This window comes from Dermacentor variabilis, chromosome 3 (genome assembly GCF_050947875.1).
Source record: "Dermacentor variabilis isolate Ectoservices chromosome 3, ASM5094787v1, whole genome shotgun sequence".
Taxonomy (NCBI): Eukaryota; Metazoa; Arthropoda; class Arachnida; order Ixodida; family Ixodidae; genus Dermacentor; species Dermacentor variabilis.
The window spans coordinates 44,546,546-44,566,658 of NC_134570.1; the positions used below are offsets into that span (position 1 = coordinate 44,546,546).

The 20,113-nt window shown below is 48.8% G+C and overlaps 1 protein-coding gene and 1 non-coding gene across 3 annotated transcripts; one reads left to right on the forward strand and one right to left on the reverse strand.

Annotated features, from left to right (window-relative positions):
- Positions 1-5,827: 5,827 nt before the first annotated feature.
- On the reverse strand, positions 5,828-5,902 carry TRNAS-GGA (transfer RNA serine (anticodon GGA)). The gene has a single exon. It is a non-coding gene; the product is annotated as a tRNA-Ser (tRNA).
- Positions 5,903-8,356: 2,454 nt separating this feature from the next.
- LOC142573945 (uncharacterized) lies at positions 8,357-17,099 on the forward strand. Of its 2 annotated transcripts, XM_075683143.1 has the most exons (7): positions 8,357-8,522; positions 10,158-10,230; positions 10,437-10,531; positions 13,487-13,588; positions 13,664-13,708; positions 15,381-15,434; positions 16,808-17,099. In XM_075683143.1, the coding sequence occupies exons 1-7, from the start codon at positions 8,478-8,480 to the stop codon at positions 16,949-16,951; spliced, it is 558 nt and encodes a 185-aa protein (XP_075539258.1). In that variant the 5' UTR covers positions 8,357-8,477; the 3' UTR covers positions 16,952-17,099. The 2 variants fall into 2 exon arrangements, with proteins under 2 accessions (XP_075539258.1, XP_075539259.1); XM_075683144.1 differs by lacking the exon at positions 15,381-15,434.
- Positions 17,100-20,113: the final 3,014 nt, after the last annotated feature.

Genomic DNA, 20,113 nt, shown 5'->3' on the forward strand with positions numbered 1-20,113 from the left:
AGCTCACGCGCGAAGAAGTAGAAGAACAGGGAAGACGATGATGGCTATGTACAAATGAAAACGACGAAGTACGTTAATAGTGCTTACATTAACTTCCCCCCCGTCATGGAAGCGGCCAGCCTGGCGGCAGTTTAGAGATTATCTAAACGGGGAGTGAAGGGCTTCATCCGCGAGACGTGAACAATTTCGCCATTCCAGCGGCGCCGGTCAGTGACGGAGTGTACTGGGCGGGTGAGATAGTTCACTGCAGTTGTTTGCTGCACAACGGTGTATGGGCCAATGTAGCGTGGAAGGAACTTCTCGCAGAGGCCTGAGGTGCAGACTGGAGTCCAAAGCAGGACTTGGCCTCCAGGTCACGGCGTTTGTTGTCGCAGTGACGCTTGCGCTCAGCTTGGGTAGCTTCTGTGCTTTGCTGGGCGATTTGACGGCAATGTGCAACTCGGGCAGCAAGATCTTCTGGAAGCGACGCGTTAGGCGGAGAAGGTGCGAAAAAGAGTTCTCTGTCGAATATGGTGGAAGGAGATCTTCCATATACAAGGAAGAAAGGGCTGTAGCCGGTAGTCTGTTGTATAGCAGTATTATATGCGAACGTCACAAAAGGAAGAATTTTATCCCAGTCAGTGTGGTCAGGACGGATGCACATGGAAATCGTGTCAGACAGCGTACGGTGGAAGCGCTCAGTAAGGCCATCGGTTTGCGGATGATAGGTAGAAGTAGGTTTGTGGACGGTATTAGTGGCCCGAAGAACTTCCTCGAGAACTTGTGAAATGAACGCCTTGCCACGGTCACTGAGAAGAACGCGAGGAGCCCCGTGGCGCAAGACGATGGAGCGCAAGAAAAAGCCGGCGACTGCAGAAGCGGTACCGGATCGCAGAGGGGCAGTCTCGGCATATCTTGTGTACCGAAGGGACAATCCAAGGGCGACCGGAGGCTGTCAACGGCAAGGGACCATATAAATCAATACCAACAAATTCTAAAGGTGCGTCCGGGCAAGGGAGAGGTTGTAGTAAACCGGCAGGAGGGGATGTCGAGCGTTTGCGGTGTTGACATGACGCACAAGAGGCAATGTATTTGGCCACCGTTGTGGATAGGCCAGGCCAGAAGCAGCGGGTCTTTATGCGGTCGTAAGTCTTGTGGAAGCCTAAGTGGCCAGCCGATATGTCGTCGTGAAGTGCCTCTAATACCCGCAGGCGAAGGCAGCGAGGTAGAACTGGGACCCACCGGTGATCTGTTGGGTGGTAAGCGTAGCGGTGAAGCACGCCACCTTGAAGGCGGAATTGTCGAAGTTGGCGTCGCAAGCGGCTGTTGGGTGGTTCGGCGAACCCACTAAGGCGATAAATGAGAGCTCGACAGTAGGAGTCGGCCCGCTGAAGCGAGACGAAATCAGAGCGTGATGAAAGCGTAACTTGGTCCAGTGGCGTTATCGAGAGCTGGTGTAAGGCAGGCGTAGCATCGCAAGACTTAGTGGGGAAGACGACGGGGCGTTACCGGGAGAGAGCGTGAGTGGGCAGCGAGACAATGCGTCTGCATCATGATGACTTTTTCCAGACTTGTACGTTATAGTAAAGTCATATTCCTGAAAGCGGAGTATCCAGCGCCCTAAGTGTTCTGACATGTTTTTCATTGATGACAGCCAACACAGAGCATGATGGTCGGTGACGATGGTGAAGTGGCGGCAGTAAAGGTATGGGCGAAATTTCTGAATCGACCAAACGATAGCCAGGCACTCTTGCTCTGTAATGGTGCAGCTCCGCTCAGCTGGAGAAAGTGTTCGGCTGGCATATGCTATGACTTGCTCTTTAGAGGCTGCATTACGTTGCAGAAGTACTGCGCCAATACCTTGTGCACTTGAGTCAGTATGGAGTTAGGTGGGGGCTCGATTATCGAAGTGGCGAAGCACTGGTTCGGAAGTAAGATGCCACTTAAGATCTTGAAAAGCCGACTCGCAGTCGCTAGTCCATGTGAAAGAAGCACCGGTAACCAGTAGCTTGTGTATAGCAGCTGCTATTGCTGCGAAGTTGCGTATAAATCAACGAAAATACGACGCCAAGCCGAGGAAACTACGTAGATCTTTCTATTACTGGGGGCGAGGAAACTGGACAACGGCACTAATCTTTTCGGGGTCTGGCTGGATGCCATCTTTTGAGACGACGTGACCCAACACTTTTATAGTCTCGCTTGCAAATGTGCATTTCTTGTAGTGATCTGGAGACCAGCATTTGCAAGGCACTTGAGAACGTCGTCTGATCGATGAAGTCGTTGGCTGAAGTCTGACGAAAAGATGACGATATCAGCCAGATAACAGAGGCAAGTCTTCCATTTTAGACCAAGAGGTACGTTGTCTATCATGCGCTGAAATGTGGCAGGAGCGTTACAAAGGCCACAAGGCATCACGTTAAATTCATAAAGTCGGTCTGGTGTAGCGAACGCGGTCTTTTCTTTGTCAGTCTCGTTCATCGGAATTTGCCAGTATCCTGATCGAAGATCAAGGCTGGAGAAATACTCCGCCCCTTTTAGTGTGTCCAAAGCGTCGTCAGTTCGAGGTATTGGATATACGTCCTTGCGTGTGATCTTATTGAGCGCTCGATAATCGACGCAAAAGCGAACGCATCCATCTTTTTTCTTTACCAGGACCACGGGAGAAACCCATGGGCTAGATGAAGGTCGTATTATCTTCCGCGCAAGCATGTCAGCAACCTGTTGTTCAATGAGCTTTCGTTCGGACGGCGATACACGATAGGGGCGTCGTCGTATTATAGCAGAACCATCGGTTTCGATGCGGTGTGTAGCCGCAGGAGTTTGGCTCAACACAGGGGAACAGCTATCGAAACAGGCTTTGTGCTTTGCCAAGACCACCATTAAGGCTTCGGACTGCGCGGCTGTTAGATCAGAGCCGAGAACAGCTGGAGGAGGGAAAGAATCATCCAAACCTGAGGTTGGTGCTGGCGATGAAGAAGGGCAAAGCGCGACTATAGAGATAGGTTGAGTGTCGGCTAAGGTTGCCACAGTCATCCCCTTGGGCAGCATCACAGGATCTGGGGTCGTGTTGCAAGCAGACAGAAGGGCGCGGCCACGTGAAAACCGGACGAGACAGGTGGCAATGAGAATTCCGCGAGAAGTACAGCGGGAAGAAGGGGCGACTAGGGCGTCTCCGTCGGCGATCTGACTGGATGTTACGGCTACAACGTCTTCGTGACCAGGACGCAGGACGTAGTCTGCAGCGATGGCCAAGTTCACGCATGAAAGTGAAGAGACCGTAACAGGTACAAGCGCTGTATCCGTAATATGGACAACTTCCTCTCTACATGAAATGACGGCTGAAGCAGAATGTAGGAAGTCCCAACCCAGTATAAGTTCATGGATACGCGTTGGAAGGATGATAAACTGAATGTGGTGGCGTATGCCGTCGATGAGAACACGAGCAGTACACTGTCCGTCGGGGTAAATGAATGCATTATTAGCACCACGCAAAATAGGTCCAAGATAAGGCGTTTTTACTTTCCGGAGCCGGGAACACAGATCACTACGAAGAACAGAAACGGCGGCACCGGTATCGATGAGTGCCGACGCGGCAACACCTTCGACAGTTACAGAAAGCAAGTTGGCCGGGCAAACAGGAGGAATATTTGAAGACCGATAAGAAGCAATTTCCCCTCTAAAAACTGCAACAGTTATTTTTCCGAGTACTGGTCGACAAGATGGGAAGTGGGGCGAAGCGGTGATGTAGAGCGCCGGTAAGGCGACGGAGAACGACGTCTAGCCGAACAGGAACTATGAGGCAGATTGGGAGCAGCTGGAGGAGACGGAGAACGCTGTTGAGGGAACGAGTACGGTCTGGGATAGTAGGCGTCTAATCGGCGAGTGCGGTCTCTTTCGTGCTCAGCATAGCCTCGTCTTTCATCCTGCTGGCGACGGCGGCAGAAGCGAGGTATATCGCCGCGTATACCACAGTAAAAACAAACCGGACGAGGTGGACGCCACAGAGGGTACGATGGCGCAGCAAGTGCTCTGGTTCCCATCGATGCCAAATGGTCATAGGAAACGTCAGTAGGCAGGGAGGTCACGGTAGGGGTCGGTAGCGAAGCAACATCCGCGTAGGTAAGTGTGGGGCGCGCTACCGGAGCAAGATGCGTCGTGGTTGTAGTCATCGCTGTCAACTCTTGCTTTACGACCTCGCGCAAGTCGAAGGTGGGGGTTGAGGCGCAGGCAGCAGGTGGACGCCTTAGGTCTTGTAGTTGAAGCTCTTCGCGGATGATGGTGCGGATAAGAGCACGTAGATCTGGAGAATGGGGAGCATGAGGATCACTGCTGTCATGTGGAAGACGAATAGACTGCAGCTCGTCTAGGCGTTGACACGTTGAAGTGATGTCTTGGACAGAAGCCGGATTTTGCACAATTAAGGCGTTGAACGTGACAGACCCAATGCCTTTTAAGATGTGGTGAACGCGTCCGGCTTCCGTCATGCTAGGATTTGCATGAGGGCACAGAGCCAAGACATCCTCTATGTATGATGTGTAAGACACTTGTGGAAGTTGGCGGCGCGTTCCCAGCTTCTGTTTGGCGACTTCTGCACGGCCAGACGAGGAAGCGAAGATTTGCCGCAGCTTGGAGGTAAACGTGGGCCAATCCGCGATGTCGGATTCGGTGTTGAAATACCACGTCTTTGCAACACCGGTCAAGTAGAAGGCGACGTGCCTCAATCTCTGGGTGCCGTTCCACTTATTGCACGAACTCAGGCGGTCGTAGTGGTCGATCCAATCGTCAACGTCATCACCACGGAGTCCCGCTGAGGGCTCGTTACTGTCCAAGAGGGCGCCGCAGGCAGGGTCGTCTGCGTGGTAGGGTTAGAGGCGCCGGAAGGGCCGGGGTTGGAAGTGTCCATTGTTGTAGGGTAGCTGGGCGCAGGCGGCGACCGGAACGGAGCTCCAGGGAGGACGGGAACGCGAGAGGACGTCGGGGTCTTCACGTACCTCCACCACTTTATAATACCGAGACCGATCAAGTTGTCCAGCGCTTTTTATTCTAAAAAAGGCAACGCCCCAGCTCACGCGCGCAGAAGTAGAAGAACAAGGGAGATGATGATGGCTATGTACAAATTAAAACGACGAAGCACGTTAATAGTGCTTACAGTATATTTATTTTATGTTGCCGCATTATATTTTTTCTCGTTTGACTTCTGTCGTGCTTGTTTCACCGCCACGCCTGGCGCAGAGGGCTACTGCCAAGACGAGTGAATCGACCCGTTGCGTAGACCAGGGAGAATGGGGTTGGGGGCCTTAGCCACATACCGCTTCAGGGGCCGCAGACTAATGAATACTGATGCATTGTGTCATAACAGTGCATACACTATTATGATGGGCTCCATCACCGTAGTGAGCGCCTTACGACGGGGCGAGCCGCCTCCGCAATGAATGCTGCGTTCTCATTGCTAGGAGACTGCTCCACATGTGTCTCCGCAAGTTTACTCTGCGTGGAAAAGCGCAAGCCTTACTGCACGTCACATTGCACCGGCCCGGATGCTCAGGAGGAAGATCACGTGCCTCAAGCACTACGATTGGCTGATGCGCGAAGATTCGCTGGCCGCCAGTGCCTGCGGGTTCCTGGAAACGTAATGAATTTTGCATTCTTAATGACAGCAGAGCATTGTGAGCGATCGAACGCTTACGAATTGGCAGCTGAGTTTGACGTAGTAGTTCTGCGGAAACCCGCAAGGTGGAGGGAAGCAATGAATAAAGGGAAATGAGACATCCACCCGTTCGTAGCAATTGCTACAAAGGAAACCCATACGGGTTCCTCGAAAGAAAAGCCTCATAGTTGAAGAAAAATTCGTCCTGGTCCGGGACTCGAACCCGGGACCACCGCCTTTCCGGGGCAGCCGCTCTACCATCTGAGCTAACCAGGCGGCTAGCAGATGGCAGGGCGAAGTCGAATTTGTCGACAACACGAAGCAAAGGCAAGAGTTTGACGTAGTAGTTCTGCGGAAACCCGCAAGGTGGAGGGAAGCAACAACACCGAGCTGAAGCAACAACACCGAGCTGAAGCAACTTAGACAAATACAGTCACAAAAAGCAAAGGGAGGGTACGAAAGAGAGGAAAAAGCTATGTCTTTCAACTTCACCACCGAGGACGTCATGTACTTGACGTAGGAGGTCGATATCCATAAACTGCTCTGACCATACGACGACGGTTCGCGCCATAATGACTTGGCGCGAACCGCCGGGAAGTTGTCGTTTATGGCTTTCTTACTTGCTTACAATGTTAGATAACCCGAGCATCTTTAAATTCTGCAAGGTTTAGCGTTCGCACAAAACACACTTCTAGCACCCAGTGGCCCACAGGTACATTGCTACATACCCAGTAGCCCATACAGTGTCATCACATACCGAGTAGCATCAGTTGCACATACCCAGTCGCATCTTGGGTGCACATACATACATGATACATACATACCCGGTGCACTTATATTTGGACGGCACGATCTTCCGGATCGTTCCACGAAAGAAGCAGAAGCAGTCTAGAAACAGGCGCACCCTATGCGGAAAAGTAAGGGGAAACTTTCTTAGGAAGATATTGCCTTTAATATAAAGCTTGGAACAAACAAACGAACAGAAAGACCACCAGTAGAGTCCCAAGTGAGCGTACCTCAATGTAGAGATCGGCGACCTTTACTTTATACCCAGCCTATCTGATCACCCACCACCCAGTAACAGCACGGCGAGTTCAGAACTCCAGGGCATGGCGTCCAAGTAGGCGACTACCATCTGCGAGGAAAATCAAAAATAAAGTTGTTTCCATCCATACATCTCCGCTGGATAACGACATCATGATGACGACGAAGACGGCGAGGACACAAGGTGGCTTTGTGCATACGTAAATGGCGCGACGCATTCAGGTCGCAATTTCGTGCGAACACGTCACCAGCTGCGTTTACGGTGTCACATGAGAAGTTACGGCTCCCTCTCGTGTCCCTCTGAAATCGAAACTTGTGCTCGTCGCCATAAGTCATGCGCTGAAGCAAACCCGGTTTCGTGCCGTGATGGCTAGGTCGTTAGCCAAGGCAAGACAAGATCCAAGATTCGTGTACCAGTGCTACATTAAAGGTTCATGACGGAGAAATTTCACTTTCTCGGAATATTTCTGGCGAGGATTTCGAAGGAAAGGCAAAATGCACAAGATCGTGGAACGTTTAAACGAGCAAGGCAAACCGGTCGTTCAGGAAAAGAAAAAGAAAGGCAGAATGAGCGTATATCTTGGAGTTTACGTGTAACAATGCTTTAGTGAAGCGGTCAAGAGAGAGAGAGAGAGAGAGAGAGAAATGAAAATACAGGGAGGAAACCGTTGACAATTGTCTATGATTATTCTTTTTATTCACGGTTTTCTTGTGATTGCTTTTTTTCCGTCTCACAAAACTTTTGCCTCCTAAGCTCCAACGTTCAAATTGTTAATTCCTTTGTTTTTATGCACCTAATTTAACCACTCGGTTCCTGGCCAATCCCCCACTGTGGACATGCGCCACAACCACTCAGAACAACAACTAACGGCGATGCGTACAATTGGATTTTCTTTCTATCTAGCTTTCTTTCTTTTTTGTAAAATTTGTTCCGGCAAATTTCTACCGGGAAATGTTGGATATAATCGCGTAGCTGCAAGTTCGTTTTCATGCCACGGTGGCCACAATTCTGCGAGGGCGAAATGCAAAAGAAAGAAAGAAAAAACGCTGCTGTATTTAAATTTATGCATACTAACGGCATGTCAAAGGCATATATTTAGGCATATCACCGAACCCCACGCGGTGGAAATAAAGATCTGGAGCCGTCCACTGCGGCCTGCCATGCTGAAAATGTGTGCAGTCTCGGGACGCTAACCTCAATAATTTAATTTTACCTCCTTGCCCTCCGGCAAGCCGAAGATGCCGCCTGAGTCCAAGGACATCAAGCCGCCACCAGAGGCCACCAGAAAAAAAAAAAAAAAGCTGCCGGACCATTCATCTCCATATTTCCAGACGTCTACGCTACCCCCAACCGCTGGCGCTGTGGCACTCACCCGGCTACGCTTCCGCATATGCTGTGGGAGTGCCCAGCACAGTACACACAGACTAACACCACGACTCTCTCGTCGAGATTGCATGGGGCTCTGCTGAGCTCCGCCCTCGGCGACCAAACCTGGGCGAACCAGCACGCCCGCGAGGCGGCGGCGAGGCAAGCCCTCGACGTCCCTTCGTGGGAGGCTTAGGCCCGGCCATCATAAAGTGCTGGTTGCACAATAAAAGTTTATTCCTCCTCCACTTCCATTCATTAATAAGGTTTCGTCTTCTTCTTCTTCTTCTTCCTTGGTCCATCGCCTGTAGTGGTGACACGTGCCATGCTTCTCGAAGACATAGAAGCAGAAGCAGAAGAAGAGTAACACCATCGGAGAAGGACAAGACAGCACACGACAAGAAGGAAATCCACTCCAATCCGATAACGCCTGCTTCCGTCATGACCTCTAGGAACTGGGCCAGGGGTCTGGCCCTCGCTTTCACGGTGAGAACAACACGATGATTCACCATAACGTACGCTCGACGATTAGCAGGGCATTTGTCGAAAAAATAATCTAAGCCATGGCATAGCGTCACGCAGTGTTGAGTGAATCGCGTCGAGTCCTCTGTGCCCCCGGTGTTAGCCCTTTCGCTGCCGACGTAACTTATTGCGTTAGCATAGGAGTGTCAATGCTGAAAGAAAGAAATGTGTATGGGTGTAAAGCGTGGGAAGCTGTTCACGTGTCAGAGGTAGAGAGGTGATGGAAGAGCATAGAAAAGCGTGTATATGTATGTAGGCGAAGAGAACCTCTTCAGGCTACTGCCGTTGTCGCCGCTGTCGGTGTTGTGCTGCCCCGCTGTTCGACGGCGCATTGACCGCATGCGCGCGGAATGTCAAGAGGTTGTCGAGAGGTTGTCGATAGACGCCGAGTGCGTTTGGCTGCAAAAACGACGAAGCGGACGCAACGACAAAGTCCCGCTCAGTCGAGGATCCGTGGTGGAGCTGCAGGGCAGCGTTTCTGCCTTCCTCTGCTGGCACGAACTTTGGGCGCTTCACCTTCCCCGCTGAGCTGTTGTTTGTATAACACTCGGCTGAGCGTCACAGACGGTAAACGCGGAGCTCACACGCTACATTATATTTCAATGGGCGCCGACTTGGCAAACGAAACTGAACGTGTCTATCCACTTTTATATGCATCCATTTATAGTAATTTACAGACTAATTATAACCAGACTATATGCGCTGCCCATGACTTTCTTCCACTATAGCGCGCTAATTATGAAATTTGTATTTGTTAATCGTTAACCCCGCTGGATTCGCTGCCAGTAACAGTTTACACCATGTAAATTGCCATGTAGTCATAGAATAGTGTCTCCAGCTTTCAAGGCAATTGGAATGAATATTTTCACTCATGCATCAACATATTCATACTCGTTAGCTACGTTAGCTGTGTCCATTAAAGCTTTTCTTTTGGATTAGTCCTAATTTACTCGATGTTCTATATTTGTTTTTACTGCCTTTCTTCCTGAATTTTCCATTGGCTTACATGTACTTGATCTGATACGTTCGCATCGTATATAAATAATATTGCTTAATCATCTTGCATACAGTTGCCTGAGCCATCTGCGTTTATTCATTGAATTACTTTCTAATTTGCCTGTTTAGTTGTCATAATTGCTGTTTACGGTACCATGGTCCAGTCTCCGATTTTGGCAATCTTTACTGTGTAATTGACCTGTGTTTTGGACTTTCTTAATCTTAACGAACACAAACGATGTAATTTGATATGATTTGACCCCTAACTGAGCAGGGGCGGTATTTTCTACCGCACGCGTCAGTGACTGGGGCGACAGCGCTTCTCGCACAAGACTTCCTTTGCTCAGCTCCGCTCTATACGTGACGTTGCAACGACGATTCTCGTCGTCGGACAGGAAATGGAGAGTGCCAGGGCTTTGACATAAGTGACGCTCACCTTACATTTGAGTTAAGGCAACCAAAGCATCACTGTAGCCTGTCAGTTACTTTGTGCTTAATTTGTACGTCAAGGTCCTTTTTTTCAGTTTTCTTTATTTGTGCATCGCAGCTCATTGATATGCCATGGCAGGTCACGCAGCATTTTGCTCCCCATGCTCCTTACAGGTGGTGATGGTTCTGGCCCTGGGGATACAGATGCTCTTAATGTACATTGACGCGATTCTGAAGGACGCAAATAGTAAGCATATGTAGCGCCACCACCCCTTCTACTACTACTACTACTACTACTACTACTACTACTACTACTACTACTACTACTACTACTACTACTACTACTACTAATAGTACTATTACTACTACTGCTACTACTGCTATTACTACTATACTGCCTACTACTACTACGAATACCAATAACTACTACTAATACAAATAATTGGCGCGCAGTACGCCCGTCTATCTGGATCTCCTGGGGCTTCAGCTCTTTTCTGATGGCGGCTAACATCGGGTTCATCATCACTTGGATGGTCGCCGCAGCCACGGTGCGTATAACGCTACAGAGGAGCATGGATTCGCGATGAACTGGTACAACAACAAGAACAACAACAACAAATACGCGGTCATATCAAGCAAGGACGACTATGACATCACCAACAATAACAACATGCCGACCCGCCCCGATGGCTTAGCTGATATGATGTTGCGCTGATAAGCTCGAGGTCGCAGGATCAAATCCCTGTGGTGGTGGTTGCGTTTAGATGGGTGCGAAATGCCAAAAACGCCCGTGCCCCTTGCATTGGGGGTGCATTAAAAATCCGGAGTCCTGTACTACGGCGTGCCTCATAATAAGATCGGGGTTTTATCAAGTAAAACCACAGAATCAATTCATTCACGACATGCAGATAGAAACACAGTAAATCATATCGTTGAATGACCTCAATATGACCAGCGTACCCGTGACACTTTAGGCAACCTTGAGAGATATCCCCTGATAAAAAGCGCAGTCTTAAAATGCATACCGATCCCGAAGACAGCGCAGATAGAAAAAAATAGAGCAGTCCGACGCTTATACTACTCCCCTTACCCGAGCGGCGACGGATAGATCGCCGCGCACAGTGCGTATGCGCCATTCTCGCCACAAGCTCTCTCTCAGGTAGGCACTCTTTGATCGTTTTAAAGTATAGGCTAAACCACTTTCCAACTTTTTTTTTTTTACTAGACATTAATATCATGGACATCTGAGAGTAGGATTATGTGTCTGCCCTGCACTATTTTTTTTCTTTATTGCGATAGCAATTATGTCGATACTCCGTACAAATTTCCACCATCGCCGTCGCCGTGATGTTCCTTATAAAGCGCAAGCGCGATACCATCACGGTCGCGCGCCGGTTTGTTGTAGGCGCGAGCGAAAGCTTGCGAGGTTGAGACGATAAGGATGGTGGCTTGATGCAGCGATGTCTTCTTGCGCTCCCAGGGGACGAAATCATGGACGGTGCGCGCTGTCTTCTGACGAGCGCAAGACGAGAAGCGGGGGGATGTGCGCGCGATAGGGCGGGTAATGGGGGTGAGAGGTGGCAGGTTAGTGCGCATATCCGTTCCTACTCCAGCTGCCTGCGGCTGAGCAGCAGCCGCGCACGTCCTACCTTAGAGGCAATCTGTCCTGGGTTTGAATGCTAGCCAACCGAAGATAACTGACGGCTTTGTGCGCGCTGTGTTCTCGTGCGCCTCGTTTGCGTTGAAGTGAGAGGCGACACGAAGGGGAGTTCGCTCACCGCGGCGGCCGCTCTTCATCACGCCAGCGTTATGATCGCGGGTGTCTGCGCTCAACGAGGGACATATATTCGTGTTTGCCGGTGCGCGCGTAACAATGCGCGTGTTAATTTAGTTAGCAAGCTAAAGTTTACAGCAGTTTAAGCAGCTGATGAAACGATTAACGTTACTTCGTATGGTCGTCTAATAATTTACTATCGCAATCAATGCTTCACTTGTTGGGCGAGACTGTGTCCGTTTATTTAACGTCTTCATGTCCCGACCACGTTGTCCTTTCCACGATCAGGTTGATGAGCAGGTATGGATGCTGCAAATTCACGTATACGTGTGACACAACTTGTGTGTACTAAGCACCCGCTTTTTGTGGATGGGCGGCTGTCCCAAGTACTGAAGTGTGCTTGTGCATGTGTAGTTAGACTAGGTATTTGTGGGCTTGTGACTCGCGTTCGTGTTCCTAGTGTATCCCATTCCGAAAAACATGGATCCAAATCTCCACGCGGCCAGAAGGCAGGCGCGGGCGGATTATGTGGAAAGGCATTTAGCCAAACTAGAAAACACAGTTTTCACGGATGCAACACTGTATCCATGTAATAGACATACAAATTACATTAAGGCAGCTTCGGTAGTGGTTGACAACGCAGGCAAGCTAATCACCTGCGCAACTACACGTAGCGCCAGGATAGTGGAAGCGGAGGAGATCGCTGTTGCGCTGGCGGCGGCTGAGGGCTATCGAAAAGACAAATCAATGGTCATTTTTAACGGATTCAAAAGAGACATGCAGGAACTACACAAAGGGTAGAATATACAGCGCTGCCTTAGCTATCCTGCGCAAGGCAGAACACCTCCGACACACCGCAACCCACAAGCTAATCTGGATTCCGGCATACACGGGGATAGAAGAAAATGAAAGGGCAGACAGCTTGGCTCGCGAGATCACGTACCGAGTCCAGCGGCCACACGCCCTGGGACAGCACTTCACCGTGGAGATCGGCTATTCAGAGTTACTGAACTACCACAGAGGCAAGAGAATTAGATACTCCCCGCCACACAAAGCCTTAGCACAGCAAGAAGCAGCTATAGTTGGCGGAGGCTGCAAACGGGAACCTTCTATAACTTACATATACTAAGCAAGATGTATCCTGCACAATTTAGGAACGCACGCCCGTGGTGCGGGGCAACCCCCGCGCTTTACCATATAACCTTGGAGTGTAAACGTAACTACACATTCCACAAAACCGCGAGTGCGGAGCAGTGGGAGAGCCGGCTCACCAGCTGCGAGCGCGCCGCCCGAAGGGCAACGGTGCAGCTCGCAAGCAAAGCAGCGCGGCTCAGTGGAGCCCTGGACTAGGGGCCCAACCCTGCTAAGAAGGTTAAGCGTCTGCAGCGATGAAGACGAAAGCCGAACGCTAAACCCTTAATGGACCAAATAAAGTTTTCTCCCTCTCTCTCTCTCTCCTAGTGTGTGCCGATTTTTTCTTGTTTGCATCTTGTTTCTGTCCTAGCCTTTCCCGAGTAGTGTATTTGGATTTCGGAATATCCGACGCTGAAGAGCCGCGTACCCGTATATATTTTTTTTTCTTTTCTGTTAAACTAAATATAGAGAAGCGCCAGCTGACAAAATTCCGGAAGCGTCATCTGTTATTTGAAAATTCTTGTCGCAAGAGAACAGTTGTTCTAAATGAGCCGGGGAACAATGCGAAGCGACTTCTGCTCATATCTGCGCGCAGGACAACGTGCGATGGATGACGATATGCCTGACGGGCCTTTCGGTGCGCCTCGTGGGCACTGTGATCTACATTTTCCTGTGCCAAGTGAAGGCCAAGCTATCGGTGAGACATTAAAGGCTACGCTACGCATCGCTGAGCTGTTCTATACTGTCTAACCACCGCGAAATCCTGTTTCAGGAGTGGACCCGTTCCGAAACGGCCGGCAACATTATGCGTAGACAGGTGAGCGCTCAAGACCCGTCTCGCGATGGTGTAGCATCTGGCGAATACGGCACAGTCGCACTGTCAGGACACAAAGCGAAGTTGAAAAAAAAAAAAAAGAGAAGGAAACAATAAAAGTGTGAATGATGGATTTCCAGTTCAGTAGGAGCGCGGTCGTGCGTCAGAAAAGTTAGGCAAGTCTTGCGCTTGCAATGCGAAGCGGAATGGGACAAGCTAAGGTTACCCAACCTGACGAACAATGTCTGGATTAATCGAGGGAAAATGAGACAGCCACCCGTTCGTAGCAATTGCTAGAAAAGAAACCGTAACCGGTTCCTTGAAAGAAAAAGCCTCGCAGTTGTAAAATTCGTCCTGTTCCGAGACTCGAACCCGGGATGGCGCATGGCATCAAAAGGACAGGAAGACAGGATAACACAGAGCGATATTGACTCTCGTATACCGCTTGCATCTACCTGCAAGTTGTTCCCCGCTTCTGTTATTTACAGTGTCATATGAGTGAAATTACCAACGCCTAGTGGAGTCACGTCAAGTTGCGGGACACTTCACACACAAAAAAAGGAAGCTTGCCTATTGGTATAAACAAAAAGACAATTTTCTCGCAAGTACTAACGACAATGACGTCACTTCTTCTATATAAAATATAGCCTGACTTTCTTTTTCTTTTTTTGCTAGGAAGCGTCGCTTTCTGCGCATAGATGGCGCTAAGCCCTATTAAACACCGATGTACCGCCACGTTTTTAGCTCACGGGCATCAGTCTAAGCATCGCTATACCGCGCTTACACACCTTAGCGCGACCATAATCAAATGTGGACAACCCTCCATTAACTGCACGGCGTCGAGCACCATTGCAAAGTCCCGTGGTGATATGAACAGTCACGTTGATCACCAAGTATGAATTAATTGATAGTGAAATTAATTAAAGTGATAGTGATAATTAATTGATAGTGAAATTAAAGTGACAGTGATACTTAATTGATAGTGAAATGGTGCGAAATAATTGCCGTAATAGAATGAATGCCCGCATCGGTCCTCGCGATTACCATTGAACTACCATTCAAGTTAATTACGGCCAGACAAGATAAAAATAAAATAATCTACCGTTTTTTTTTTGTGCCGGAACCACAATCTGAATACGAGGCACACCGCATGGCGAGGAACTCCCGGAATAATTAATTTTGTCCACACCAGCGGCGCTTCCTTATATAGTGCGCCTAAATCTAGGCGCAAGGGCGCGCTTTTTTTTTTCTTTTTGCATTTCGGTTCCATCGATATGCGGTCGCCTCGACCAGAATAAGATTGTTCACCTCGACCCTCAGCATGTGCAACCCGACATCGCCACTTGAGCTATCGCGGCGGGTCGCCAGAGAAGTGCCGATGCATGTTACCTGAAAAAACGTTTGTGAACACGTGCACGAGAAAAGAAAAAAGATAAATAAACGCCAGTTCTGACGGTGTTCGTGCAAGTGTCTGTCATTGCGGTGGTGCCTTTACACAACGATGGCCAACCAATTGCCCCAGCCATATACGTCGTCAGCACTTGCTTTAAACTTGGGTGTAACAATTTAATTCTGGTTTTATATTAAATATTGGTGCTGCGCCTTTGCGTGTAGACGACATACCTGTCCCATTGCTTTTCGTAGGTTTGATTTAGTATTTCTTGCATGTCAACAGACTCTGTTTGCCGATGTATGGCTGTTTCCTGTTGGGTTCATGTTTGCGATAGAGGTGAGTACTTTGTTTCAGCTGTTCTCTTCTTTTGCTTTCTTTTTCATGTGGATAAAAAGAACAACCGCTCTCCTTCGACTCCACCGATTCGTCCGCTTCTCGAAGCACAGACGATAATAGAAATTCACCGCGCTGACTTGTGCTCGCTTGCAGCGGTAATTCGAGCGCACGCAGATACACGGACCTGTAAAAAAAAGTGGCCGCTCTGTGAATGCTATAAATGCAATTCACTCAATCGCGGAAGCCGCTGCGCGTTTCCGAGTAAAGGGGTGATCAGTTGTATGTTTTCTGGAATTTCTAGGTATCGCCTGTTGCAAGTAATATAATTCTAGTTCTTGAGCTAGAATAGTCGCAGAGGCGGACATTAAAATTGCGCGAAAGGATTATTCAACTAATGAAACGGTATGCACTAAAAAACTGTTCAGTAAAAAGAATAAACAACTTCTCGCAGATTTTTGTAGAATGAATTGAAAGAAAACAATATCATTCAAAACACGTCCAGCTTTTGTGCAACAAGATATGAAGCACATCAGTGAGGAGATAATTTCCAACATTCCGCTTTCCAATACCAATAATGTTCACATCTCCATGCATGCGCATTGGTTATAAAAGCAAGTGGCTCCTAAGTGACTCAGGCTACGTAGCTAATGTAACATTGGTTTCACTCGTTTCGCGTCTCTGCATAACAAACAAGCAATCAAGGCGTCACAAGCATTGAAATGTTACCTCTGTTCAAACGTAACGGTACGCATGTAGCATTTAATCTTGAAATGTGCACTACTATGCATGTTAACGTGATTACAGACTGCAGTGCTGGTGCTTGAGGGAGCGCACTTTATTGCAGTATAGGGGTAATTCATGGAACATAATCATCAGGAGTTATGAGAGAACTTCTTGTGCAAATTTGACTGTTGCTCTGCTGTGGTGCCTGCGTATTCGACACGTATTGTCTAGAAATGGACTCGTGCGGAGAGAGCCTCGCGTAGCGGTCACAGGGATGCCAATCCGCGCCCACCACCTTTAGCCGCGGCGGGCCCACTAGGAACAGGAAGCGAGCACGATTGCACATCCACTAGCTGAATCATAAGTATAGCATGGAAGCTTTGTAGGGCGTCGATAAATATAGCTTACGCATTTTATTGCGTCCATTTCTGTGCCCTACGGGGCCTATTCACCCTCAGAAGCACTCGTATGACGCTTCACGCAGCCCTTTGCGGCCGCGTCCTCGATAGAGCCCACACGGGGTTGCTTCTTTTTTTTTGCTTTCTTTATCTTTTACGAAGAAAGGGCCTTCGTTTACGCACAAAGCCTAGTTGCTTGCACAGCGCTTTGAAACGACCGGCCTAAGACGCCCCGATGGTTTGTATTCGCAGTGTTGCTTCGTGGCCGCAATGGCCAGTTACGTCGAGAGCTGCAAGGCGGCGATCGACGCTAAGGAGGAGGTGGAGAAGCCAAGAGAGAAGACTGATGACAGCTCCTCCGCCGGTGCCCTCGCAGCTGGCACGAGCAACAACTGAGGACGCTGTATACATGCATGTCAGAGCCGGTGGAGACGCCGCTGCTTCGACAGACAGCTCCTTCATATTTATTTGTGCTGGCAGTGGCGCAAGAAAGCTTACAGAGCACGACGGACGCGCGAGCAATTAAAGCGTGAATTGTTTCAACCTTGAAACCGACAGCTGAAGATGAGTGAGCATGCGGTCGCCGAGGCGCGCCACAATGCGATACCGCGTGCTCGTGGGATATGGGAAGGAGAGCGTGACCTTGAATGTTCTCGAATGTTCACGTTTGTTATCTACTAGACCGATCATGATGATGGTGATAATGTCGATGATCTAGTGCAACGCCTGCATACAAAGGGTTATTGGCCACTAACTGTGCGACGGGAAGACAGGTAAGTCGACTGCTACTGCGAGGAGGGAAAATGAATGAGCGAAAGGGAAGACGCATTAGGAAAGGAATAGGAAGAAAAACGTGGCTTTAATGTGCATTCAGACTGATACAACATCCACGGGCCGAATCCTATAAAGGTTCGGAATACGAACGGTTGGTTTCGCCGCTTACCTCGCTAAATGTGCCACTCCCAAGCCGGTGGTGGAAGAAGGGGAGGACGCGACCAACAGATTTGAGGGTGCCACCTCTAAAGTGCACGTCATTATACGACGAGCTAACCGAGGAATTGCAGAATGTTTCTGCTTGCTAAATAACTGTAAAATACAAATTAAATATTAAACGCCAAGTTCTGAAGTATAAACGTGTGGTGCTGGACCTGTACGCAATACAGAAGTAATTTATTAGTGTCATTCTTTTTCACTCTCAGCCGACAGGCGCTATCGCAAGCGTAAATGAGTTGGCAGAGCAAAGCGCTATGTCGTCTGCTAACAGGAGCTCGCATGATTGCACGCAACAGGAACGCACTGCCAGCACTTCTTAAGTAGCGAGCGCGACATAACCGTGAAGTGGTTCTTAGGGATACCTTTAATAGCCGATATATCCATTTTTCTTCTTTTTTCGCCCTTCGTCATCGGCTCGGACATGACTCGCCCGCTGCCAGGTTGCCGCTATCCCTTGTTGCGTACTCCAGGGTAGCGTAGTCCACCGTTGCCGAGTTGTTGCGACGCCTGTTTATCGAAGCTCCATCGACGTTACTATTCGGATGCGTGTCGTTGTCGGCGGGCTGCAGGCATCCGGTAGACCATGGCGACCAGGCAACGACGAGACGACCAACGACCGAACGGCGAGACCAGAAATGAAATAGACTTCATACTCTGCGCTAACCCTGGCATCATACAAGATGTGAACGTGCTCAGCAAGGTGCGCTGCAATGACCATAAGATGGTAAGAACTCGAATTAGCCTAGACTTGAGGAGGGAACGGAAGCAGCTGGTACATAACAAGTCGATCAATGAGTTAGCGGTAAGAGGGAAAATAGAGGAATTCCAGATCAAGCTACAGAACAGGTATTCGGCTTTAACTCAGGAAGAGGACCTTAGTGTTGAAGCAATGAACGACAATCTTGTGGGCATCATTAAGGAGTGTGCAATAGAAGTCGGTGGTAACTCCGTTAGACAGGATACCAGTAAGCTATCGCAGGAGACGAAAGATCTGATCAAGAAACGCCAATGTATGAAAGCCTCTAACCCTACAGCTAGAATAGAACTGGCAGAATTATCAAAGTTAATCAACAAGCGTAAGACAGCTGACATAAGGAAGTATAACATGGATAGAATTGAACATGCTCTCAGGAACGGAGGAAGCCTAAAAGCAGTGAAGAAGAAACTAGGAATTGGCAAGAATCAGATGTATGCGTTAAGAGACAAAGCCGGCAATATCATTACTAATATGGATGAGATAGTTCAAGTGGCTGAGGAGTACCAGTGGCACCCACGACGATAATGGAAGAGAGAATAGTCTAGAGGAAATCGAAATCCCACAGGTAACGCCGGAAGAAGTAAAGAAAGCCTTCGGAGCTATGCAAATGGGGAAGGCAGCTGTGGAGGATCAGGTAACAGCGATTTGTTGGAGGATGGTGGGCAGATTGTTCTAGAGAAACTGGCCACCCTGTTACGCAATGCCTCATGACATCGAGCGTACCGGAATCTTGGAAAAACGCTAACATAATCCTAATCCATAAGAAAGGGGACGCCAAGGACTTGAAAAATTATAGACCGATCAGTTTACTGTCCGTTGCCTACAAAGTATTTACTAAGGCAATTGCAAATAGAATCGGGAACATCTTAGACTTCCGTCAACCAAAGGACCAGGCAGGATTCCGTAAAGGCTACTCAACAATAGACCATATTCACACTATCAATCAGGTGATAGCAAAATGTGCGGAATATAAGCAACCTTTATATATAGCTTTCATTGATTACGAGAAAGCGTTTGATTCAGTCGAAACCTCAGCAGTCATGGAGGCATTGCGGAATCAGGGTGTAGTCGAGCCGTATGTAAAAATACTGAAAGATATCTATAGCGGCTCCCCAGCCACCATAGTCCTCCATAAAGAAAGCAACAAAATCGCAATAAAGAAAGGCGTCAGGCAGGGAGATACGATCTCTCCAATGCTATTCACAGCGTGTTTACAGGAGGTATTCAGAGACCTGGATTGGGAGGAATTGGGGATAAGAGTTAATAGAGAATACCTTAGTAACTTGCGATTCGCTGATGATATTGCCTTGCTTAGTAACTCAGGGGACCAACTGCAATGCATGCTCACTGACCTGGAGGGGCAAAACCGAAGGGTGGGTCTAAAATTAATCTGCAGAAAACTAGAGTAATGTTTAACAGTCTCGGAAGAGAACAGCAGTTTACAATATGTAGTGAGGCACTGGAAGTGGTAAAGGAATGCATCTACTTAGGACAGGTAGTGACTGCGGATCCGGATCATGAGACTGAAATAATCAGAAGACTAAGAATGGGCTGGGGTGCGTTTGGCAGGCATTCTCAGATCATGAACAGCAGGTTGTCATTATCCCTCAAGAGAAAAATTTATAAGAGCTGTGTCTTACCAGTACTCGCGTACTCACGTAGGGCAGAAACCTGGATGCTTACGAAAAGGGTTCTACTTAAATTGAGGACGACGCAACGAGCTATCGAAAGAAGAATGATAGGTGTAACGTTAAGGGATAAGAAAAGAGCAGATTGGGTGAGGTAACAAACGCGAGTTAATGATATCT